General features: G+C 37.7%; 1 protein-coding gene across 5 annotated transcripts; it reads left to right on the top strand.

The window, feature by feature from the left end:
* The first annotated feature begins 51 nt into the window (after window positions 1-51).
* PEX1 (peroxisomal biogenesis factor 1) lies at window positions 52-25565 on the top strand. Of its 5 annotated transcripts, none has more exons than XM_062605095.1 (24): window positions 52-303; window positions 2620-2763; window positions 5638-5721; window positions 5992-6106; window positions 6196-6962; window positions 8436-8555; window positions 10109-10232; window positions 10501-10610; window positions 11952-12052; window positions 12342-12474; window positions 13228-13324; window positions 13830-14000; window positions 14876-15030; window positions 16297-16486; window positions 16680-16846; window positions 17660-17794; window positions 18381-18445; window positions 19258-19400; window positions 19478-19581; window positions 20255-20431; window positions 21967-22197; window positions 23710-23919; window positions 24219-24349; window positions 25290-25565. In XM_062605095.1, exons 1-24 carry the CDS (start codon window positions 175-177, stop codon window positions 25372-25374), a joined length of 3888 nt encoding a protein of 1295 aa, XP_062461079.1. In that variant the 5' UTR covers window positions 52-174; the 3' UTR covers window positions 25375-25565. The 5 variants fall into 5 exon arrangements, with proteins under 5 accessions (XP_062461079.1, XP_062461080.1, XP_062461082.1 ...); XM_062605096.1 differs by having other exon boundaries at window positions 53-303; window positions 23710-23910; XM_062605097.1 differs by lacking the exon at window positions 52-303 and adding an exon at window positions 922-1050.

The following is a 25565-nucleotide window of genomic DNA, read 5'->3' on the forward strand; positions in this document are numbered from 1 at the left end:
AGGCAAAGGATGGCTATATGCCGCGCCCGCATTGGCCAGCAGTGGGTTATACTACTGTCTTAGAGGTTGCAGGGGGAATTTTGGGAAGGTCTGGCTCGCCCGCCTCCGAGTAAGCAGCTCCCAGCTCGGGCGGAGCGGGCGCGCACCGGCCCTGGGTTGTGGCGCCCGGCCAGCATGTGGGGCAGCGGCAACCCCGGCGGAGGGGGAGCTGGAGCCGCCGCAGTGACGGTCGTCTTGAGCAGGACGCGAGACTGCTTCCTGCACTTGCCTCCGGTGCTAGCCTCTCACCTCCGCCTGCAGCAGGTACCGAGTCGGCTCCCCTAGGGGAGGATTATGGGAGAGCACCGTCCCCCTCCGTGTTCACCCCTGCACGGCATCCCGTTGCTATGGTAACACGAAGCGCCCCTCAGTCCTCCAAGCCACCAGCCGCGGCGTCGCAATGCTGGCAGGGCGCGCGAGCTTTCCCCTGCAGTTGGGGAACCCCCCCTCACGGAGACGCGCTGGTCATAGCAACGAGGAGCCCCGCCCCCTGCCCCCCGCGGCGCCCTTGTGGTGGTGGGGCCCGGACGGCCCCTCAGTGGCGGCTTGTCACGCAGCCCACCCTCAGGAGCTGTTCGGTTCTGGCATCCATTTCCTTAATAAAATACGGAGGGGACTGGGATTAGGCCACAGCCCAGTCTGGCCCTGTGTCTCGCCACTGTTTTATACGGGTTTTCGCAATAACCAGCGTTAACTGAATTATGTGTTAGCTAATCTTTCTGGTAAGAGGTGAGGTGATAAATCCGAGCAGAATCATTGCTCTTGATGTGTGTCGATCTTTCACTATATATAGTGAATATATATATTCAATATATATATTTCCTGTACAGAAAGGGGTTCTTGTCGTGCAAAGTCCCATTAAGTGCATGGATCAGGTGCAGGAAGCACACCTTGGGTTTTAAATAACATTTCACACATGAAAAGAGCAAAGCCTGCATGCGTCTCGGGTGCGGTGAGCAGCAGAACTGCAGGGGCTAGTGGCAGAACGGGCAGCATGGCAAGAGTGAGCAGGTGGAGTTGGGAGCGGGGGGGGGGGGCTGGAGATGGCAGCCGCAGACCTGCCAAAGCGTCGCCCAACCTGTGTAATCTGCTGGTTTCCCAAGGCCAAAAAGGACATTCCACAAAAGCCAAATCAAAAAGCAGCTTTTTGTTTGTTTGTTTGTTTTGGTGGGGGGTGGGGGTTGGTAGTGGTAGTAGTAGTAGAAGGAGGTTAATGGAGCTGCAACGAATCCGGTATATGTGTTACCTGTTGTTCTGCTATAGTTTCTGGAAGTTTTACAGATTTGCTGCCAAGGGAGAAAAAAGGAGTGCAATTGCTTTGAAGTCTTGTAGTGTCATTCTGTACATACTAGGTTATGGTGGGTTCTTGATTTTACTGAACATGACCCACAAAAAGAAAAGTTATGATCTCCCAAATCCTAATAGAAATTGCATGTGAAATGAAATCTCTTGGATAAAAATGTTTAAAAGGGGATAAGTATGATGTCAATAGATTACACTGAGTAAATAATTTTTAAAAAATCAAGTGGAATCAAAAGCTAAATCTGATTGCTGAAGGTATTAGACAGCTGGGTGACAAAATGATTTACAAAACTCAATGGTGTATCAAGACCTGGGGAGGAGCTTTACCTGTATGAATACAGGGAAGAGCTGTAAATTAAATAATTATGTTTGGAAAAAGATTTTTTTTTTTTGGTGTAGATATTCTCTGAAATTTTTTACAGAGTTAACTGAAAAGTCAAACAATATTTGAAATTATTAGGCTACTGTTGACAGAACAGAAAGCATCACTATGTTAACAAGTGCATCTGTGGTATATACACAGTGTACATTGTTGTGCTCACTTGATTTTCATGAAAATAATCATTTTTGAAAAAAAACCACCAAAACATCAGTTAAGTGGTACAGTGTAGGTTATAGTCTCTCTATGGAAGCTGATTGAGCATGTTAAGACTCTTCAGAATCAAAATAAGTGAGCAGTTCTGAAACAGATTGATAAAAATCATTTTGGTTTAAGTTGATGTGATTTGGAACTCACTTTAAATGTTCCTCAGCTTGTGAAAACACTCTTGGAATCTGTGCAAATGTTACAATGCATGTGAAGTTTTAAGTATATGCTTGTTGTTCCTCATTTGGGAAATAGAAATGCATTGCTACACATTTCTGTAAGATTCTATGATTTCTTTGATACCATTAATACAGAAGAAGGGAAGAGGAATTATTTTTCTTACTTAAAAATAGTCCATAAAAATTAACTGATTAACAGCTGAAACCAACACACTTCTGTGTTGAGAGTTGTGCAAATAGGTAATGTGGAGAAGAATTCTAAAGGTGTTGGTCAGTAAGAAGCTGGCCAGTTTCTGGAGTTAAAAAAACAAATCTCATTGCTAATAGAAATACCCTTTACTAACCTGTTGTAAATGCTGCAGGTTATCGTTAGGGAATATTCATTAAAATGGGGCATGTAATAGCCAGAAAATGTTTTTAAATTCCTTTGATCTGTCTAATCGAATATAGTTTGATTATCTAATAGTCATTTAGCTTGTTCGACATTAGTTTTACTTCTTTGAAACTTCATAGGGCCAAGCTGTGAAAGTGTCCTGTGGTCATCAGCCTGTATTTTTGAGCTGGATGGAAATCAGGCATCGAGGTCACCAGGGTGAAAATATTGCGGAGATTAACAGACTGTTAGCAGAGAAACTTGGCATTACAGATGGAGAACAGGTTTGAAGCACACTATTTTTTTCTTGTTTAAAGGGTATATTTTAAGGCACCTGAAAAGGTAATAATTAAATAGCTATGACTTGTTTCATGTATTTAGACAACTACTTCATTTATATCTGTTCATAAGAAAAGTTAATCTTCATGAAATATCTCAAATACTAAAAGATTTGCTCATTGCATCATTAACAATAAAATATCGTTCGGATAGGCTTATAGATAGGGCTTTTCAGGGCTGGTGCTACTATCTGTAGTGCCATTAATTTTAAGAATATACACTTTAAAGCAATTAAACAATTTGGAGATTATTTCATGAGAATATTTTGCCTCGAGTTCCTGTTATTTTAAACTAATTCTTCATATTTCTTCCTGTTTGACTTATTTGAGGTTTAAATTTTTCATGTCTTCTTTCCCCCCCTTTCAGCACATGTCTCTGTGTGTTCTCTCTCTTTGAACATGTATTTATATTGGCCTCTTCCTCTTTGACACTGCTAAACTTTTTCTAAATGGTTCTTTCATTGGATGGAAGTTGAAGAGATCCCCAGGAAGCGGCAGAGCTTTCTGACATGGGACTATTAACATCACATTGTTTAATATATTAATAGGTAGAGATTTAAGCAAACAAGAATAATAAAGTAGTACTCTACACAATGTTATTGTGTAGTATATTCATATACTCCTATTCCTTCATGTGGAAAATTTTATTCAGCATAATAGAAAACATTGAAGAATGTGGCTCCAAAACAGTGTGTTATCTTACCTTGTTTACTTTTTTGGCATATTACCTCTGGAAATGATATATCTATTTGCAGAACTTTACTAGTTCAGAGACAAGGCAACTACCCCTTATAGTTCTAGCAATTAATAATCTTCAAAAGAAAAACAGTCGACAAAAGTAACCTAAGAAAACCTTACCCAGCTGCTGCCTGGAAATAATCATCTGTACAATCAAATGAATACATGAACAATTGAGTGTTTTGCCATTGTTTTGGATTCAGGAATTGTGTGCTTGCTGTGTTTCATAATAATGTGCTCTTCTATTGTCTCTAAATTGGAGAGACACCAATTTGATGGATGGACGACTCGGTGGATAAAGAACTGGCTGAATGGCTGCACGCAAACAGTTGTGGTCAATGGCTCAATGTCTGGCTGGAGACCAGTAACGAGTGGTGTCCCTCAGGGATCGGTGTTGGGACCGGTCTTGTTCAACATCTTTGTTGCTGACATGGACAGTGGGATTGAGTGCGCCCTCAGCAAGTTTGCCGATGACACCAAGCTGTGTGGTTCGGTTGATACGCTGGAGGGAAGGAATGCCATCCAGAGGGACCTTGACACGCTTGTGAGGTGGGCTGATGCCAACCTCATGAAGTTTAACCATGCCAAGGGCAAGGTCCTACACCTGGGTTGAAGCAATCCCAGGCACAGCTACAGGTTGGGCAGAGAGCAGCCTGTGGAGAAGGACTTGGGGGTGTTGGTCGATGAGAAAATGAACATGAGCCGGTTTCAGTGTGCACTCAACAGCCCAGAAAGCCAACCGTATCCTGGGCTGCATCAAAAGGAGCATGACCAGCAGGTCGAGGGAGGTGATCCTGCCCCTCTACTCTGCTCTTGTGAGACCTCACCTGGAGTATTGTGTGCAGTTCTGGTGTCCTCAACATTAAAAGGACATGGGACTGTTGGAACAAGTCCTGAGGAGGGCCACGAGGATGATCAGGGGGCTGGAGCACCTCCTGTGTGAAGATAGGCTGAGAAAGTTGGGGCTGTTCAGCCTGGAGAAGAGAAGGGTGCATGGAGACCTCATAGCAGCCTTCTAGTATCTGAAGGGGGCCTATAGGGATGCTGGGGAGGGACTGTTCATTAGGGACTGTAGTGATAGGACAAGGGGTAATGGGTTAAAACTTAAACAGGAGATGTTTAGAGTGAATATAAGAGGAATTTTTTAGTGTAGGGGTGGTGAGGCACTGGAATGGGTTTCCCAGGGAAGGTGTGAATGCTCCATCCCTTGTCGTGTTCAAGGCCAAATTAGACAGAGCCTTGGGTGGCATGGTTTACTGTGAGGTGTCCCTGCCCATGGCAGGGGAGTTGGAACGTGATGATCTTCAAGTCCTTCTGTTTACCATGTTGAGGAAAAGATGTTCCTCTCAACTTTTGCTTCAGGCAGCACCTAGAGGAGTTTAAAATTGATTCTTACTCTATAAAAGCTAACCTGAAGTAAATCTCTCTTATAGAACAGTTAACTAGTTTTATCTCAAGAAGAAAATAATTAAGTTTATTTTAAAATATGTGACATGATATTGTTTGAAAATCGTTACTTCCTGTCAAATAGAACCTTTGGTAAAAAATGACCTTTGACCTACATGTTTAATGCTTTCTGGAAAGCTTTTATCCTTCCTCCTGATACAAGACCTTCAAACTGTTCTGTGGAAGTAGGGCTGCTTCCTGTGAAGCCATTCATAAAGGAGCTGGGTTTGCTTTTATATTGTACTTTTTCATCTTTTTTTCAGCTGTTTCTGCCTTATCAAAATTTATGCACAACTCAGTGATTTTTTCAGCCTTCTAAGGTCCAGAACATTTAAAAATTTAAAAATACAAATAAGATTGTGATCAATATGCATTAAAAATTGATGGTTTGTTATCAGCTGATAAAAATCTTGATGCTTTCCACATTCACTTCCATTCGTGGTTTGCTGAAGTCCCCAAGCATACCCAATGCAGTTTATTTCCAATCTGTTTAACATCTATCTGCTTATGAATTACCTAGTGTAGTGAAATGTATAATGGAGCAGCTGTCAGTTTTTCTGGCTGAATTAAAGATGAAGCTTTTATGTGTTTAAAAATACGATGTTAAATGTTTTGAAATGGTGTTACTTTTGCCAGGTATTTATTGAACCCTGTTCCCACGTCTCCTCCTGCCAGCAAGTAGAAGTGGAACCTCTCTCTGCAGATGATTGGGAAATTCTGGTAATAAAGCCCTGACCTCTGTTCATGTCCTTTTCTTACAGATGACAGATTCTGACAAAAGTAGGGTTGTTTTTTTTTTGTTTTGGTTTGTTTTGTTTTTTTCCAGTGCCCCATTCTTTTCAGTCTCTAAGGAAATACCAAATAAGGTGGTGCTTAATTGCATTTTATATTTCAAATGGTGTGTTAGAAAGAGATGTGAAGTTTTTATCTTCAAACAAATATTTGAAATGTATGCAGTATTTAATTTATGATGATATTGCACTTCTGCAGGAGCTGCACGCTTCCTCTCTTGAAAAACATTTTCTTGACCAGATTCGAATAGTATTTCCAAAAGCAGTGTTTCCTGTATGGGTTGAACAGCACACTCACGTTTATATTAAAATTGGTAAGCAGCAGTGAAGGCTCTTGTGGCCCCTTGAGTAAGCTGTTTTGCAAGAGTGGATGCTTTCATTGACCTGATTTGTTCATGCTCAGGTACACTTATGCCAGCAGCCCCCTATGGGAGATTAGAACCGTGTACAGAGCTTCTGGTATGTCCCAAACCACATGAACCTGAGGAAAACATCACCAGCACGCCTTCGAAGGAAAGTGACCACTTGCTCAGAAGTTTTGTGAAAAATAACATGGAACAAGAAGAATCACTAAAGGATCCTTTTGGCAAGCAGCCTTACTTAAAGCAAGGAGTCCTTGAACAGAGTAAGACTGATGCAGACATGACAGTTGTCTCAAATGTTCTCCCAAATATATGGAATTTCCTAGGGAGCATTTTCTCTCATACATCTGAGCAGAAACAAAAGACTTTGTGTGATAAAGAAGAAACAAGCACCTTCAAAGACAAGCTGCTGAACAAAATTCACATGGATTCCATATTTAGAGTATGTCAGTCTCAGCCACCAAGCGTACAGAATGCATCTGCCACTTATCCATTTCTGAAATACAATGCTATTCATATTTTTCCATGGAATTTAGAATTTATTGATTTGGATCCAAATCCTGTAGTATCTTACGGAAAAATTAATGAGCTGCTTTCCCCAAGACAGCGTCATCAAGAAGCAAAGCAAAATCTGCCATTCGAAAAGCAAAAGCATTTGACTAGTACGCAAGACAAAAGTCATTCTGATAGCAGTCAAGCATCCAGTGAGGGATCTGTTGTTCAAATCGTTTGGAATGGATTTGAAGACCTAAAGAGTGTCGTAGAGTATGGCCACAGTGGGGAAGCCCTACATGCTGGAAGAGTTTGGGTCAGTTTGAGCACACTATCTTTTGGGCTTTTTATTTGATATTTTCTATTGGATAATTTGTGGAGTATGGAATAATGTGGAGCTGAGTAGTTAATGATCAGTTTGGGGATATAGCCTTTGTGTTAAGCTCTCAAGAAGATTGTACTAGAATCATTTGATATTTACTAGAGTTGTGCCTTGCTAAACTGTCCCATTCTGGACTACATCATGTACTGTCATCCTCCAAGATGCACAGTGTACTCTGGTTTTCTGAACCATTATCATTTTTTCAACAAATGGGGAAAATTCCTCAGTGTTTCTGGAGGGAATGTATGCTTTCTTCAAAATCTGTTGGTAGCCATTGTACTCATGAAGATGTGAAAGTATCTACTTACATACCTTCAGTGCTGCATAATGATGTTCTTTTCATCAGTTAGCACTTTGTGGCTAAATATGCTTTGGACTCTGGATGCCATCAAACTCTAATGGGATCATGTATCCTAGTGCATGTGAGTCCATTTAGATGTACTCTTAAAAATACGTCTTTAAAAAAACAAATATATATTCCATAATTTAAATTACTTTAGGGTTTTTATAATACTTTGCAAGGTGGCACAAGTCCCAGTGTACAGACACGGCCATTTCAGCTTGTTCTGGTAGAGCTACAGTCTGCTTATATTCTTCCCTTCCTGTAAGCACATGTGGATCAACAAAAATAGACAAAATGCAATCTAAATCAGTTTGACTGTTTTGACGTAATATACTTCTCACCTTTCACTTACTTTTTTGTTGAGGATGAAAGCAAAAGCCTGCAGTGGTCTTTACCATGAAATCTTTTGAGGGACATAACAGTTTTCCAAATGATAGCAACCATGACGTCTTCCAGAGTTAATAAACACTTGCAAGATGTTTTCAATTTGGTTATATGTTTAAAATAACACAGACTATTTGAAAAGTAGTTTCCTTTTTAAAAGGGCAAATTGAGAAATACACTTCAGGGAGACTGGATTTTCTCTCACTGGGCTGCAGAGATGCTTAATTCTGATCTGTATAATGTATTTACTTGCCCATGTAAAATTAATTTTAATCATAGAATGGTTAGGGTTGGAAGGGACCTTAAAGATCAGCAAAGGAAAGTAGAGATGTTTTTTCTTCTATACTAAAAGCATTCTTGCAACATTCTAGGAATGCTTGCTAATTCTTTTTCAACCTGTTGTGTTTTATTTAAAGAAGTTACTAGGTGGTCAACTGTAATGAGCACTTTTACGAATAAGATAAAAAGCAATTAGAAATGTGCATGAGAGAACAAGATTTGGACTCCATCCATTCTATGGTTTCCTTCTTAATTCTTTTGCAGATTAAAGCCAATAAACAGATCAATGATCAAATGTACAGGTTCTGTTAGTGGTAAACTGATACTACGTTATATATGCAATGTTATGTTTTATTTTCTAATATTTGCTTTTTTCTTTGCTTTTATTTTAAATATTTCAGATTCCAGATGGTATGAGAAAAAAACTACATATTGAAATACATTCAACAGTCCAAATTAAGTCGATTGAATCTATTCCTAAAATCCCTGTATCTCTTACACTGCAACCTAAAGAGAACTTGGTGAGTTGGTAGGGGAAAAAATGCATTTTCTGTTTAACTAGATCTTAATCATAAACAATTGTTGTCAAACCAGCAGCAGTAATCAGTAATTTTTCATCAGACCTTCATCTACAGTACATGAATACTGGTTCTAACCTAGCAAATTTTATACATTTAAGCCTATAAAGATAAATACAAAAAAGAAAAAGAAGTGGAGTTGAAGAGGAAATATCCACTTTAAGTCTTCTGGGAGAAAACATGCTTGTACTCTTCAAACATTACAGTGCCCAGTGCATTTCCTCAGAAACACACTTGCAGTAGAGTAATAAATTTTATGTGCTAGAGTAATAGATTTTATGTTTTTTTACTTCTTTTTAGTGCTTCCTTTTAAATTTTTCTTCTCCCATGCTAAATATTTAATTTTCTCAAGTTATATTGTTGAATCCCTCTGTAAATAAGACTTATCCATTCTTCTGAGCAAGCATTTGTGACAGTAAGAACATACTCAGTACTAGTTCTCCCAGTCTCAGATATAGCTCTGGAACGACATATTTCTTCATAATGTACCTTATGCTTCTTTCTGTGACACTGGCCTGATTTAGCTGAGCTGGCATGTTAGCTGCCCCTCAAAACTTTAAATACAGCACTTCCCATTCTAGCAAAGCTTTTGCAGGTTTGTTCTTTATCCCCAATATCCTAATTTGGTTTCTTACCTACAGAGGAGTGGTAAAACTGCCTTTTTTTTTTTTGAGTTAAAAGAATTATTCTGGCAGTAATACGCTAAAATTGTGAAATGTAGTTATGTGTGCTTTTGTATGTTTTAAATACAGATTTCTCCCTTTCCTTTCTAATTCAGTTGGAGTTCTTTTATTTCTTAGAAAAAAGCAAGACAGATGCAGACAGAAGATGACAGTAATTTTCATTTTCCTTTCTGAGCACTGCTTCTGTGGTCTTGGTTGATTTCCTGTTTTTAGACAGGAATTACGCTTCTCTGATTAGGATCTCCGACAAGAGATATACAACTTAGGCTTGATTTCTTTTCCTGTTCCATATAGCTAGGCAATTTGGGGTAAGTCGTTTGGTCTCTTTGCCTGTCTGTTGAAGCTTTTGGTGGTACCCCTGCCCTGGCTGGGCTCAGGGTTCTTTATATAGGAAGCAGTTTATACAGAGAAGAGAAGGGTGTAGTGATCATCTGAGAGAAGTCATGAATCAATATTGATGCATACCTTGGGTGGTTTTTGAAACCCAGATTTTGAGTAGTGCTCTTGGATCTGGCAATACAGATAAGTAAAATAAGAATAAAGGCTTTTGCTTGCCTTCACAGCAGTGTTCCAAAGATAAAATCGTTAGTAGTGGTGGAAGGTTCAACTGTTGCTGTAAGCGAGGGCTAGACAGGTGCTTTCCATAGAGCAGTTGGTGGAAATGGTGTTTGTTGGCAAAATGCTGTTTTCTAAGTAAATAACATTCTTCCATCTCTGTTCCATAAGCGAAACAAATGCCTCATGAATATGAAGCAGTTTTACTTAACAAACACCTTGTTTGTTTTATTTCCCTTTTTCCTTTTTCCTGTTTAGCATGCAGATATACATGAAGATGATATTAAATCTGCTTTCAGTTCTTGGCTGCAGGATTCCACTACTGATGATCACCCATGGATAATGACAAGTCCAGACTGTATACATCTGCCTGTTGAAGAAGGTAAGGATAATACTGTCCTGTGCTGTAGCTGTCTTAACTGTCCAGTATGGAATTTACTTAGGAAATATGCCATTTAATCTCTGTATACACTGTTTAACATAAAGATATCTCTTCACACTGAAGCTGTAAAGCTGTAAGCATGAATTATGCTTTAATAATTATTAACCTTTATATGCTTTTATTTTGTATATGTCAAAATGCACTAATCTATTTAATCTTGTGATGAATTTGTTTGGAATTTTAATAGTTGTGCTTTGGGTTTTTACAGGAATGGACGAGTTTGTGCTTAGTGTAGTGCATCCTGTGCACATGGAAGAAAATAAATCTGAGAATATCTTTATACTGAGTCCCAGTTTGCTGCAAAAGACTAATATACAAGTAAATATCACATAGTATCAGGTATCAAGTAATTTAAATTGTTATATTTGGTTAAAAATATATTGCATTATATATATAATGTATTTGGGTTTCCCTTTTTAAATTAATAATGTCAGTCTGTTCATTAAATGGTATCCTCATTCTTTATCTCATTTTATAGCCTGAGGCATTGCTGAGTTTCCAGATACACCACACTTAGCGCTGAATTTTCATAGTGTACAATAAACTCAGAAAATCAATTAGAGCAGAGGAAAGTTAGTACTGTCCAAGTTTGCACATACTATCCTTATACTTGATTGTTCTTTCCCTTAATACCTAAACCACTGTAAATCACTTCACAGTGTATCTGGCAGGAACAGTAGCTTGTTCTGACAAAGATGAGACATGTTCCCCGTTCCAGCCTACTAGGCTCAGACTGTCTTCTCTTTTATATAGTTTCTGTGCCTTCTGTTTCTTTAGTCTTTACTTTCTCAGGAGAACAAATACTTGTATTTAATAGTAAGATTACTGTTTCCATTAATAATTCTGGTTAAACCAGTGACCGTGAATGTCTGCAGGGTTGTGGTTCTAGGAGTGGGATAACAGTTCTTTATTTTTAAACTGACACAGTTAATTTTTTACTATGTTCTGTTTTGGCTATTTAGAATGGAATTTTTCTCCAAAATTTAGGTTTCCTGTTAAGAAAAAATAAACCAAACACAAACAAACCCCAAACAAACATATAAAAAATCCACAAAAAAGAAACAAACAACAAACAAAAAAACCCAACACTAAAACAAGAGCTTTATTTCTACTGATATTAGATACGTACAAGAAGACAAGGGCAAAATGCATTTCTTAATAGCCATGTGAGAACCTACCAGCCTGTTCTTATCTGTGGACCTCTCTGCTGACCCAGTTCGCCTGCCCAGCTTTCCATACCAGCTCCCCACTGAACTAGACTGATAAATTTGTGCACATGAAAAAAGCCAGGTGTTTTGTCAGGTCAGACTCCTGATTCACTATCCTGCCTCACAAGTGCTCATTGCCAGCACAACGGGAGAGGGAGGGCACAGGAGAAGGAACAAGCAGCTGCAGTAGGGAAAGCGATGGGGGTCTGCATAGTCTGGTATTGGCCTAACATCTAATCAGGGGTCGTAACATCACTGTGAACACTGGCTTGTGTTTTGGGAATAGTTGCATCTCTGCCATTTTACCAATGCATCTTTCTTTCAAGGACAATAAGCTTCAGCAAAGCATACATGAGGCATTTGCCTTACACAATTCCAAAAATGGCTAGTTCTGTATGCTACTTCTGTAGTTACATTTAACCTTAAGTACTAACATTTTCCTTTGTTGCAGGTTCTTTTACGTCCTGTGACAAGAAAAGATGATGGTGATAGCCAGCCACCTGTATGTGATACAGACAAGAACCTTCCCTACCACAAACTAAATGATTTAGGGTGAGACATTTTTGTAGTAGAAAACCTGGGAGAGAATGTGAATGAGAATACCCATGGCAGGGGGGTTGGAACTAGATGATCTTAAGGTCCTTTCCAACCCTAACTATTCTATGATTCTATGAGAAAAGGTGCTGTCTCTTCAGATTGAATCACCTTTAGCTTTTTCTTGAAAATGTGAAGTGTGCCAGAACATGTCAGCACTGAAACTTCACCATACAGCGGGCTGTTACTTATTTACATTGTGTACTGATGCTGCTCTAAGCCATTTAATGTCTTATTTGCTCTGCAGAGGAGTGGACAAATTAGGAGCATCTTTGTTTGAACACATAAGCCACAGTCTTCTGGGGCGTCCTTTATCTCAAAAGCTGGCTGCTATTGCTGTGGGACTGCGAAGTGGAGGGGTGCTTCTCGCAGGAGGAAAGGTACACCCTTCACTACTCTCTACTTGCAAATCCTCCCAGATTGTTTTCCATAATCACAAAATTGGTTTCTTTAGTTTTCTTCGCTACCATGTGAATTCCAAAGAATTAAAGAACAAGCTGAAAAAGCAGTTAACAGAGTTAAATCAGTCAAATATTATGTATAGGTGCATACATTGTATGCACACTTTATCAATATATATTCATATTTCATGTATGTGTGTATATATATATTACATATATGTAATATAAATTTTAAAGATTGCTACCAATGCAGTGTCAATTTGTTCCCTTAGGGGATTAATCTATTTTGGTTTATAGTATAATAAACACTTCATGTCTCTGAAATATTAGAATGAAAATAAGAATACAGTATTTTCTCCTGTGTTTTAACATAAAATGATAGTGGAGTTGATACTCTTATTTTGCTGTTGCCTCTTACAGTGATCTATATAATGCCATATTACACTGAAGCTAACAGATGTCTTAACACTGAACTCAGTGGGATCAGAACACTGTGTAGTGTTGTTGTGGATGTATCCACCTGAATTTGTTTATACTTTTTTCACTCTAGGGCTTTGGTCTCTATCAAGTGATAAAAAGACAGAATATGTATATACTTTTGGTGAGGAATAAAACTAGTGTGTGTACAGCATTTCCAGGTTGTTCACTGGTGTGTACTGTGACAAAAAGTCCACAGAAACAGAAGAAACTAGTTCTGTCAATTTAAATTAGCTAACTTTGATTTTTTTGTAGGGAAGTGGAAAGTCAACATTAGCAAAGGCCATCTGCAAAGAGGCATTCGATAAACTGGATGCTCATGTAGAAGTAATTGATTGTAAAGCTTTAAGAGGTACAATTTTATTTTTTTTAATCTCAAGTGTTTGATGTACGATGAAGAAGCACGTTTGAATAGTTATTCTAGCGTTATTCCTGCTTTTGCAAGGGTTTGTGATGCTCCACAGTGAGCATCTTTAACAGTCTGAAAATACAGCTTCTGTAAGCACACTTATATCAATTTCTGCCCCATGTAGCACCACCAATTTAGAGTGCTGCTCTAAAGTACTACTCAATTTTTAACTGTCTGGAAGTCAGACCTACAGGCTTCTAGAGTGGTTAGTGAAAGATGATTAACCTCATCTTCAGACAGGCGGATCCTCCTAGTATTTTTTTTGAGAGAAGATGTGGACTCTTTACTGACTGATGACTCTAGTTTAAGCTTGCTACTTGGATTTATAGAAGTAAAATTAAGCTACACGATTCAAAACATTGTAGTATCATGTAAGCAATATGCAGTCAGTCTGATTCTTTTTCCTGATGTGTTTTTTTTTACATAAAAATTGTCTTCTCTGTTTTAGGAAAAAGATTAGCAAACATAAGGAAAAACGTGGAAGAAGCTTTTTTAGAGGCAGCATGGAGACAACCATCCATTCTTTTGATGGATGATCTTGATCACATTGTTGGAGTACCTTCTACACCAGAGCATGAGAACAGCCCTGAAACTGTTCAAAGCAATAGACTTGCTTATGGTAATACTCTGCTACCTGTGTCTGGATAAAAATATAATGCAACTTAGAATTTCTTGCCTCTCAATTGTACTATATCAACTGGACAATTCTGTCTTGTATCATTACTGCCTCTGGACTGTGTGGTATTCTGTGGCAGGGATTCACAAATTATAGACTATTTGTGGACCACCAGCTGAACCAAAATAGTCCACTCTGGAGCTTGGAGTGGTTATTTCCATTGGAAATCTTCAATTTCTTAGCTCAGTTTGAAGGAGTTAGCATAGTTTTTTATTAAATTACTTTTGAAGTTCAGAAAATTTGAGTATAACTTCTTTGTTAAAAATGTGCACTTAAGTTAATTGCAGAATTGTTTGTGTTTCTTAATTGCAGGTATAATGTATACAACAGAGGTTTAGAGTTTTAACTATTATTCCTTGCAGATCTACCTTGCATCCATACTTTCTTCAACTTTATTGTATTACTTTTTTCCTAGATTGCTTATTTTCTAGGCTTAACATCTATTTTTAGTCTTATAACTCTCCTTTTTTTGTTTGTATGTAGTGAATAATACTTCAAGAACAGTGATCATAGCACATAAAATTCCACGTTTAATATCCTGTGGTAGACATGATCAGTGATACTACAAATTTAGCTTTAAAGAACATGCCTGATGGCATTTGGTTCATGGAGTGTACTGTCCTAGAGAAATAATAATACATCTCTTTTATTATTTATTTTCTGGAAAGCCTGTAAACATGGAATTGTAACATCTTACTATATATTTGTTTTATTTTGTTTGCCCTGATGCTGCTTTCCAGTACATTAGAAATGTCTGTTATGAAATGCAGAATCTTTTGTTATTTTGCAGTTAATGGAACAATCTCTTCTGTGTTTAGTTTTGAAAGATCTGATAAAGGAAGTTATTTCCATGGGGAGCTTGATTGCATTAATTGCCACCAGTCAGTCTGAACATTCCCTACATCCTTCCCTGGTTTCAGCTCAAGGAACTCATGTATTTCAGTGCTTCAGGTGTATCCAATCTCCAGATCAGGTAAGTTCAGGTAAAATTGTTAAGATGTTGTTTGCCTTCCCTAGAGCCTCAAATACATTACTGGAACAGCTGCAGAAATAGTAGGTTACACCTGAATATGCAAAAAAAAAAAAAAAAAATTGAAATCTTACAAGTTCTGTCATGATGCTGAAATACCTCAGAATTTACATCTGTCAGTATTGAGTTTAAAACAATTAAAGAAATCCAGTGAAAACTCCCAGTTGGCCCCACTGTCCTTAATCTTCTGTTGCATGAGAAGGGTGTACTCAGAGGACATCTCTGTTCAGTGTAAAACAAGTCAGATTATCTAACATAGGTGAGAGATGCATGTCTCCTTGTTACCTGTAAGGGATTCTAGAGGAGCAGCTTTGAAAAAAACATGTATGTCACTACAGTTAGATAAATGAGATTAAACTTAAGTGTTTTCACTGCTGAGAGAAATAAGTATGTCCCTGGAATGTGTATTTTAAAGGTGTTATTAAAACTAAATGGTAATTTTATGGGAAGGTTTTGTGTTGGTTTTTTATATTACTTATAGCCCTCTACTTTTGAATATAGTACATTTTGCAAAGTAAAAAGAGGGAAGAATAAACAGTATGACTTCATTGCAGAAGAAAGCAGACACTTTGTACCTGTGCATTCCTAATGACATGACACAGACATGGCAACTCATTTGTATTTAACAGGAGTTGTTCCTGCCTGCTTGTCATCTGGCACAGGCTATCAATTAAGAGTCCCTGAGGAGGGGATTCTGCATTAGATACAGTACAGCTTTCGGCTGCTTCCTGCAAATCTGCTTTTTTTTTTTTTTTTTTAATACTAATGCATGAATAAGGATGAGACATCACTGGAAAAAAATCAGGATCTCAAAAGATACTAAATTATCAGATATATTTTTGTCTAATGCAATATATTTCATCTCAAATATATTCTGCTCATACCAGCAAAAAGATGTTCCTGTGAAATAGAAAAACTGGGTATAAAACAGTAGAATCTGGGAGACAGAGATTTGATTTATTATTGTTGGACTTCAGATAGCTGTGACAAGGTGAACAATTAAAGTTAGAAAAGTACTGAATTTATTGAAATTCAGCTGAAGAACTAACTTTTGTTTATATTCATGCTCAGATTGTTATATTTAAAGGTTTGGTGGCATGTAAGCATTTGAGGAAATTTTAGTTACTCTTTTGTATTTAGTTTTTGAATTTCTGAAATCGTATAAATAATAACCTCAATATGTACTTGCTGTACAATTCTATTTTTCAGAAGCAAAGATGGGAAATGCTGTATTCCATAATAAAAAGAAGACTGAATTATGATATAAACAAGTTCTCTGATCTTGACCTCCAGTGTATTGCAAAGGAAACAAAAGGTTTTGTTGCTAGAGATTTTATAATGCTGGTTGATCGTGCCATTCATGCCTGTGTTTCTAGCCAGAATGTGTTTCAAAATGATGGTATGTTGACAACAAAACCTCTTATGTCATAGTCTTACCTGTGATATCCAGAACATGTAGAGTAATAGAGAAATAAAAAGCCACGTTTTATGTTTAAAATGTATTTAATTGTTACATATTGTGAGGAATTTATTACTGGTGGCTGTGTGTGCTGTTCTTCTATTCAGGACTTTTTTTTTCTCTTTTTAAGCAGAGTTGAATTTGTCAACTGTGGATTTCCAGAAAGCTCTAAAAGATTTTACTCCATTAGCTCTGAGAAATGTTAACCTTCATAAACCTAAAGACATAGGATGGGAGAGGATTGGTGGCTTAAAAGATGTGAAACAGATACTCAAGGATACCATCATGTTACCTGCAAAGGTACCAAGTTCTTTTAAATTAGGTACTTGAATTTTGTACGTAATGCTAGTAGGGGAAGAGTGAGTTTTAAGGTGTGACGCAGTATTTGACAGAAGGATGGCAGGTATGATTTTAAGCTACTGTTGTAGTTCCCAGTCTGTTCCTCTACTAGAAAACTCTTTCTCTTTCCTCTTCCCTCTTCCAAATACAAAAGGCAATAGCATCTGCTTTTCTACAGATGAAATGTTCTAGAATATTGCAGTATTGCTAACCTAATCTTTGCTACACTCTCTGTTGTAGGGTTTGTGATTAGGCTCTGTAAAGATAGCATTTCCAGCTGTCTTCTGCAGTGATTTTGCTAGAGGAGTATTCTCTTTTGGATGAATACTATTCCATGAATTCCCTTTTATTTTACTTTGGCCTTTCTGCCTTGCTTAAAACTTCTAGCATTGAGATGACCCATCCATTTCAGTCTTCAGAGAAGTGACTGAATGATATTTGATCATATCAGTCAGTAATTAAAACAGGAGTTTAGAAGATGGACATCATAAAGCTGTAGTGCATCCCTGTTCTGTCCTGTTTCCTCTTGGTAGAAAATGACATTTATTTGTATTTAAGTAGGTATGAAGTCTAACTGATTTAAGCCCCAAGTAAGTGATTTCAGCCCCAACAGTCCAGATAAGCTCTTGTGATAATAACAGGGATACATTCTGTTTAGACAGAAATCAGTGGAAGTCACTGCTGTTACATTATACTGCAGAATAATTACATATTAGAATATGTCTTGTTATACCTCTTGTCATAGAATATGTTTTTTTTATATCTCTTTGCCAGTATCCAGAATTATTTGCAAACTTGCCCATACGACAGAGATCAGGAGTCTTGCTCTATGGAGCACCTGGAACAGGAAAAACACTGTTAGCAGGAGTAGTTGCTCGAGAGAGTGGCATGAATTTCATCAGCATCAAGGTAGCAATATTTTGAAGATTAACTGATTCATTTTATTAAGTGAATGAAATAGCTTAACATAATACTTGTGAGTAGTATGTGCTTGTTAGGGCAAAATGCCAAAGAAAGAAACTCACATTAAAAATATAGTATGTCTCTGGGTATCCCACCGTCTGACTTCTGGAACTTCACAATCATATTACTGAGATTTGGTTTTGTGTAATTATTCATTATGCAGAATTACGAAATTTAATTAGATGTTCTTACTTTACTAAAAGATACTTGATTTCGGTGCCACTGGACAATGAAGTTGAGCAATGCATTTTAAACATATTTTCAAAATGCAGTGTAAGCTGTTCCCATGTGATACTGTAACACATGTTCTATTATAGTAGAAAAATGGAAATTATTACATTGAAATAAGCTGGAATGCTTGGAAGATTCTTTCAGCGGATCTAGACCCTTTGGCTCTTCTATTCAGAGATGGCACTCTTTTGGTTACAAGACAATTCACTCTGGTATATAAAAACTATGCTGACGTTAAATTACACATTAGACCTAAGAAGCATATAATAAATATTCTTTTCTCATTTTTTTTTTTCTTTAGGGACCAGAGCTGCTCAGCAAATACATTGGAGCAAGCGAGCAAGCAGTTCGAGATATCTTTGACAGGTTGGCTTGTAAAAATTTGTGATGTTATCAATGAATTTTATTGCTTGAAGCTCCAAGAAGTAATTTTGTTGGCCTAGGAGAGGCATGGCATTAGATCACAAAAGCATCTGAAATAATGAGTTCTGCCAAACCAGATGTTCAGATCTTGGCAAGTTCAACTTGACTATCATTTAAGAACTGAACATTTTGGCTCACATGAGGAGTGTACTTTTGAAGCTGAACTCGCAGTTCTCTCCATTTACAGTGCATTGGTTCACATCACAAAACTATCTTGAAAAACACATGCTGAATTCCTTTCAGACGATTCCAGCAGACAGTCAGGTGTGCCCAGCTAGTAATGATCACTCAGTACATAGCATCATGTGAGACTTGGTATTGAGGTCCTCAGTGCCAGTTGTTTTGTTTTTACAAATCTGCTTTTGCTGTTCCTCAGTGCTTGCTAATATAAACAGCGTTTGCTTCTCATGTGGTTTACAGTGTAGGCAATCTTTGGGTTAGATATGTACATAAATGTCAAGACCTTATCTGCAGTGACTGGATTTTAGAGGTTTCATGTATATGAACATGACAGTAGAGTAATACAGAAATTCTGAAGCAAGTGCAAGATATGACATAAGAGTGAACAGTAGTTCCGTTGCAGTCCAGTTCTTCAGAACTTCTTCATTTCTCCAGAAAACAGATTTTTTATTCTTTCAATAAAGATAACTGTTCTCTAAAGTAAAAGCAATAACCTTTAATACTTCTAAGCAGTTTTGTCTGTGACCCAAACTTGAACAGAATTTAAGTATTTCCTTTTTCTTTTCCCATTTTAGAGCTCAGGCAGCTAAGCCTTGTATTGTTTTCTTTGATGAGTTTGATTCTATAGCTCCTCGCCGAGGACATGACAACACAGGAGTTACTGACAGAGTGGTTAACCAACTGCTGACTCAGCTAGATGGTGTAGAAGGATTACAAGGTAATAATGCATCTGTGTGCTGCTTTTTATGCAAAAGTTTAGCAGATGCTAATGATATTTTTCTGTACTTTCCTAAGGGGTTTATGTGCTAGCTGCTACTAGTCGCCCAGATTTGATTGACCCTGCTTTGTTAAGGCCAGGTCGACTGGATAAGTGCCTGTACTGTCCACCTCCTGATCAGGTGAGGAAACAAAACGCTTTACAGGGAGGCAAGTTAAAACAAGCAAAAAAAAAAAAACCCACAAACTAATAGGCTTTATTCTCCTTTATTTAGTGTCATTTCAAACTTGGACAAAGTGGACTTGATTGTCCAGCTCCAGTTATACAGCAGTAGAAATTCACTGATTTTAGTGTCAGTGTGTTCACGTAAAATGGGCAAAACAAGGCTGTTTACCACAGTCCTCAGAAAATAACTGCATGCAGGATAGAGTTTGTCATGTTCTGTGTCCTTCTCTGAATTATGAGTCCAGTGGATCTGCTGTTTGCTTGAAGTGATGAACCATAGTCATTCCTAACTCTTGAATTATCTGAAGTTTTCAGAGCAGTTGTATTCCAAATTCAGTGGGTCCCACTCTTTACCCACACATAGTTTGGAATATTGAAGCACTTTTTAAGTCACATGTGTCACTAGTTACAAAACATATCAAAATCTATGCCTATATTTTAAAGATTGATTACTGTACAGTACATCCTATATGTACTATTACTGGGGTATTATCTTCTTTCTAAAAGATCCTTCTTCCCTCAGCTGGGAGGTTGCTTGTGACAGGGCCAAAGCACTATCTAGCACTATCAGGACAAGGTAAATAACAGGTTGCTTTACTGACACTTTTTTTTCATCCCTTTTTTTACAGAATTCACGCTATGAAATCTTAAAAGCTCTCAGTCGTTCCCTGTCCTTGGCAAATGATGTGGACTTTCAGGATTTGGCAGCAAAAACAGAATGGTTCACAGGGGCTGACCTAAAAGCTTTATTGTACAATGCCCAATTAGAGGCAATCCATACTAATTTAAGTTCAGGTTCAACACAGGTAAATAAAACTGATATAAAAGAAATCTCTCCTCTTCTTGTTTTGATGTTGATATGTTTGAAAGGACTAATTTTATCCGTGGGGGTTTGTTAGCAAAATTATGTTTAATAAGATTTCATTTTCCTATATTTGTATACAGGGGATTAAAATATTAACATGTTTGCAGAAAAATGAAAGAATGATGTAACAGATTAATTTAAATGCCTCTTAAATACAAGTTGGTTTTGTCTTTTTATGGTAGATATTTAATGTTGAATACATTTATGTTTATCATTGTTATGAGACATGACTGACAGATCAGTAGGAGGGATCCCACTCAGAGGTTCTTAGGAGTAGCTAGCAAATTCATTTTTGAGGTGGCACATTTTGGAAGATGGAGGAACCAAGAAATTGAGGTTTGTGGAGCTGTGCCAACAGCCTGAGTTTGATCTGAGGTCAGGAGTTGTGAGAGGATGGTGATACCTGAAGTGTCCTGCTCTGGATTATCTTCCAGGCACCAGCTATTACTTGCACTTCCAAGGTGCAGGATCCCACCCCTGGTTTATACCCCTTATGTGACCTTTTTTTGCCTCTGTTCGGCCACCTCTCTTCTGATCCTAGCTGGAAGGGAGCAGGCATGGCTTCCACTACTTGGAGGTCAAAGGGAGGGATTGGGTCAGGGGTGCAAAAACAGTGAGACCGCTTAGCTTCTTTTTGCCCCAGCTGTTTCCAAGAATGGCACTCTGAGGATGCAACTCTTAGCATTGAAAGGAATTTCCAGCATATCTTTCCTAACATTTTCCTTCATTTGTAGAATTAGTAAGCAAGTAGTTGTAAGGATACCTGATGATTATCCATTATTTGAAGAGGCCGTTGTTTAAAGCAGTGGTCTTCAGAGTGGTGTACACCCACCCCGGGGGGTGCACACGGCAATCCATTGAAGTGCAGCAAGAAAATAATAAAACTTCAATAGTACATGTATATAAATTACAAATAAGTAAATTTGCATATATTTGGTAGAGTGTCCTCAGAATTTTTTTTACTGATATGGGTGTACAATCAAAAGTTTTGCAGATGCCATTCTAAAGCAACAACTGTGATTTCCACATCAGCACTTGGAATGTGTTAACTGTGACTGAAGATGAGTACAGCAGTCAGGCACAATAGAAGTAGACTCGCCACAATCTCCTAGAGCATTTTACACAAGATGCTGAATTGTCTGGAGGGAGTGGTTGAGCCAGAAGTGATACAGTTCTACAATAGAAAATATGCATGAAGTTTCCCAATACTTGATGTTACTGAGTGAGACAGCTCAAAGCAAACAAATAAAACCTTAAGATTATCTTCTCAAACTATTTTTCTAGCACAAAGTTCTGTTTAAATGCATTAGATTTTCTTAGCAAAATATTTGGAAATATACTCCTAGAGGCAGACAGATTACTAGAATCAGATGTAAAACAATACTTTCATTTGCACTGTATATGAGTATTTTTAATGTATTTCAGGTTGCAATTCATTATGAGTTAATGCTTCTAATATTCTGTTCTTTGTCACAGGATTTTGTTTCTAGTTCTGACAGTGACTTCAGTCTCTCTTCCATGGTTTTTCTAAACCACAGCAGTGGCTCAGATGATTCAGCAGTAGATGGAGAAGTAGGATTAGAGCATTCTCTTATTTCTTTAGACATGTCTGATTTGCTTCCTGAAGATCCAAGGTCCAACATGTATCGTCTTTATTTTGGAAGCTCTTATGAATCAGAGCTGGGAAATGGAACTCCTTCAGAACTGGTAAATTACTCACTTAACATTTTGGATTTTCTAAATATTATCAGTTCTGAAGCAGAAAAACTGCACTAGAAAAAATGGTATGGGTTTATAAATACAATTATGTCTGCTTTGTCCTTCAAACTGTCTTCAGTCTATTATGTTGTGGTCCATCATGGGGAGGAAGATGGAAGGATGTGATCTGACAAAATACAATATGGACTTCCCTACAACTTTGCAAGGCTTTAAAATCAAAAAACCAAAATACTGATTAATATACTGCTGCTAATCCAGCTAACTGTATTCATATGAGTCCTCACTGTCTGGTCTATTGGCTTGTTGCCTCCCGAAGTTTAATACTAAAACAGCTTTTGGTGGGTTTGTTTTGGGGTTTGTTTGTTGTTTGTTTGGGGTTTTTTTAACATATTTTTATTACTGAAGAATGACCATCCAGCTTTCAAGAAGTAAGTCGTATTATGGAGGATCAGCAAACATTTTTCAGTTTCCAATAGAGTGTTCATTAATGGAATAACCTGATCGTGGGATTGTGTTAACAACAGAAGTAAACCTTAGCTTCCATTGTTGCTCTTAAGAAGCAGAATTCCTGTTGTAGTATCATACTGCACAGAAAACAGCATGTTCTCTGGCTAGCTTGCAGATAGGATGTGCTAGTTGGCTACCCAGCACCTGCGTGGTGATTGCCTGGCCAGCTTATCTCCCTTGACCACCAGGTAAACCAAGCAGAATATGCTGCCTCCAAGCTGTTCATGGTGAACAGATGATTTCAGAATTTGCATGTGATCCATGCGGCATTCATTGTCAAGATCTGTTGCAGAACTGTTATTGCAGGTAGTTATTAAAGTTGTTAGACTCCTGTTTTCAAAACCACCTTGCATTGATTCTTAAAGCCCAAAATAACTTGCCTTGATACTGGAGAGCTAATTACTGACTGCTGGGATGCTTTTGTATGTTTCATCTTGCATTATAGATGATTGTGTTCAATTAATGTGTCTTTAGAGACTTCAGTTTTCCTTTTAATTGTGGAAGTTCTTTAGCAAGGTGTCCTGGGTTCAGCTGTAGCAGTGATTTTTCTCCTTAGTAGCTGGTGCTTTGATCTCTTAAAGATATTGAACTTGGAAGTTGCATATTTTATCAAGTGCACAGAGAATTAGGAGGTGATGAATATTCAAATTATGAGCCATTCCAAAGCTGACTACATAAACTTGCCCAGATTTAAGAACCACTGATTTTCATATGTAAATAAAACAATGGACTTGGTAGACTTTTTAGTCTTTTGAAAAAATATTTAGTTTTTCCAAACATTAAATACATCATTTTTGAATCTCTACTTTCCCCCAAACACCTCGGCAAATTAACCTAAATTGTTCTGTTAAATAAGTTATGTGTGTGATAAATCTTTAAGAGGAAGCACTTTTTTGCCAGTGGGGGCAAGATGTATAAGAGTCTAAATCTTAATGGAGGAGTTACTCTTTTGGATCCATAGAGTTAATATATTTCTCCTTGTGGTAAATTTAGAGCTCTTTGTGTTTGTCTGGACCAAACTCCATAACTCATGATTTTACCAGCATGACTCATAGAGATGCAGCATCATCACAACCCTCAATGCTTAGAACAGCCTCTCAAGAAGACTCCTTGGAACATAACCAGGAGCAGCAAATAGAGCACCTGAAGACAGAAGTCAATGCTATCAAAGCCAACTACAGAAGCAAGAATGGAGTATGGCAGGTTTTTTCTATTATTTAGTCTGAACACTTTTCTATTGTTTGTCCATACTTCTTGGTATTTCAGTAATATCTGCAGTAGTACTAAATATAATTTAACAAGAATAGCAAAGAAAAATGATACCTAGTTTGGGAAAAATAAGCCAGATGTTAACATACATATCATTAAATAGTTATTTCTCTGGTATTAATACTGAGGGCATTTGTCTCTATGTAAAATGAGGAGGCTTCAGAGTTACTGATATTCACAGCACTTGTTTCTGTGGTAATTTTTCATTGTGTGTTCATGGCTCTGTTTTCAAGGAGGACAGCACCCTGAATCAGTCAGTGCTGGCCAAGAACACTTTAATTATTACCCAGTCCCATCTGATGACTGCACTTGAGGGTATAAGACCATCCATTAGCCAAGATGGCTGGAAGAACTTTACTGAACTGTGAGTCTTACATTTTTTAGTAATTGTGAATCCAGTGGACATTTGCTCTTTCACATTCCTTATTAATCAGAAACACAATAGTTATTTAATGTGGGGAATGGCAATTTTTATTTTCTTTTTTTTTTGAGAAATATTAAATTACAGACTGGGAAAAGGAAATGATTTTACCAGTGCATTGCCTTTTATTGTTTTTACTAATGTGGAACCTAGGATTTCTAATCACAGACCAGAATATTCTTGTATTATGTTGAGCTATACCTGTACAAAGGGGCACTGATTCTTGAAGCATTAGGGCTATGTCCTTCCTGCTCCCACTGAGTAGTAGCCCCTCATATTTTCAGGTTGCTGGGTTTTAACTCTTTGTAGTTCTCTTTCTAGCTGCTGAGTTTGAGGAAAAAGCAATAATATGGAGAAGGATAAACATACTGAAAAAGAGAATGTGTCTCCTTAGACATGGAAATGAATGGAGTAAAAAAGCTGCAAACTGGCATTGGGTTGTTCTGTGACCTCATCAACAAGTTCTTCTGACATAAAGATTATTAAGGAGTTGTTTTCCTCAGCTGATTCATAGATAAGCAGGTCTTAAAGCAGAGGAAAGAGAAGGAAGGAACAGGGAAAGAAGAGAATGAGAGATGCTTCCCAGGAGTCTATACCACCCTGTCCACTTGTGTTCCTTGTCACACCTTCCTCGCCTTGTCCCCAGAATAAAACAAAATAATAAAAATAAAAGGGAAGCAGGCAGAGAGCCCTCTGAGTTAGGTTTGTGGATGATAACTCCTCCAGGTCCCGAGCTCCGAGATGACATACGCTCTTTCATTTCCACATATACATAAAAATATACTTAAACGTCTGTAGTTCTGTGTTGCATTCATGTGCCTCTGAAGAGGCATCTGCAAAAGGCATTTCATAAGACTTTCTTAACACCTTTTTCTGTTTCCAGGTATGATAATTTTCAGAATCCCAAGAAGAGGAGAGGACAAGTTGGCTCAACTTTCAGACCAGGACAAAAGATGACTCTAGCATAGTAACTTGTATTAGCTGTAAATGCTAAACTGTAACTGGAAATGAGAAATGTTAATTAGATCAGATTGTTTATATTCATATGGATTTATTAATGCGGCACTTGAAGATAAGTTTCTTTTGAACTTACATGCTGTATAATTGTGTCACATTTTATTTTGATTGTCTTCTGATTGATATTAAATTTTTGAGAGAA

This window comes from Pezoporus occidentalis, unplaced genomic scaffold (assembly GCF_034315485.1).
Source record: "Pezoporus occidentalis ecotype Australia unplaced genomic scaffold, CSIRO_AGI_Poc_V1 ctg9, whole genome shotgun sequence".
Lineage (NCBI taxonomy): Eukaryota > Metazoa > Chordata > Aves > Psittaciformes > Psittacidae > Pezoporus > Pezoporus occidentalis.

What these genes read in the sequence shown, in the direction of transcription:
- PEX1 (XM_062605095.1), top strand. Translation starts at nt 175, where the DNA reads ATGTGGGGCAGCGGCAACCCCGGCGGAGGGGGAGCTGGAGCCGCCGCA. An exon ending in AAGCAATAGACTTGCTTATG is followed by an intron (nt 14,001 to 14,875) that starts GTAATACTCTGC and finishes TTCTGTGTTTAG; the next exon opens with TTTTGAAAGATCTGATAAAG. An exon ending in GTATCCAATCTCCAGATCAG is followed by an intron (nt 15,031 to 16,296) that starts GTAAGTTCAGGT and finishes TCTATTTTTCAG; the next exon opens with AAGCAAAGATGGGAAATGCT.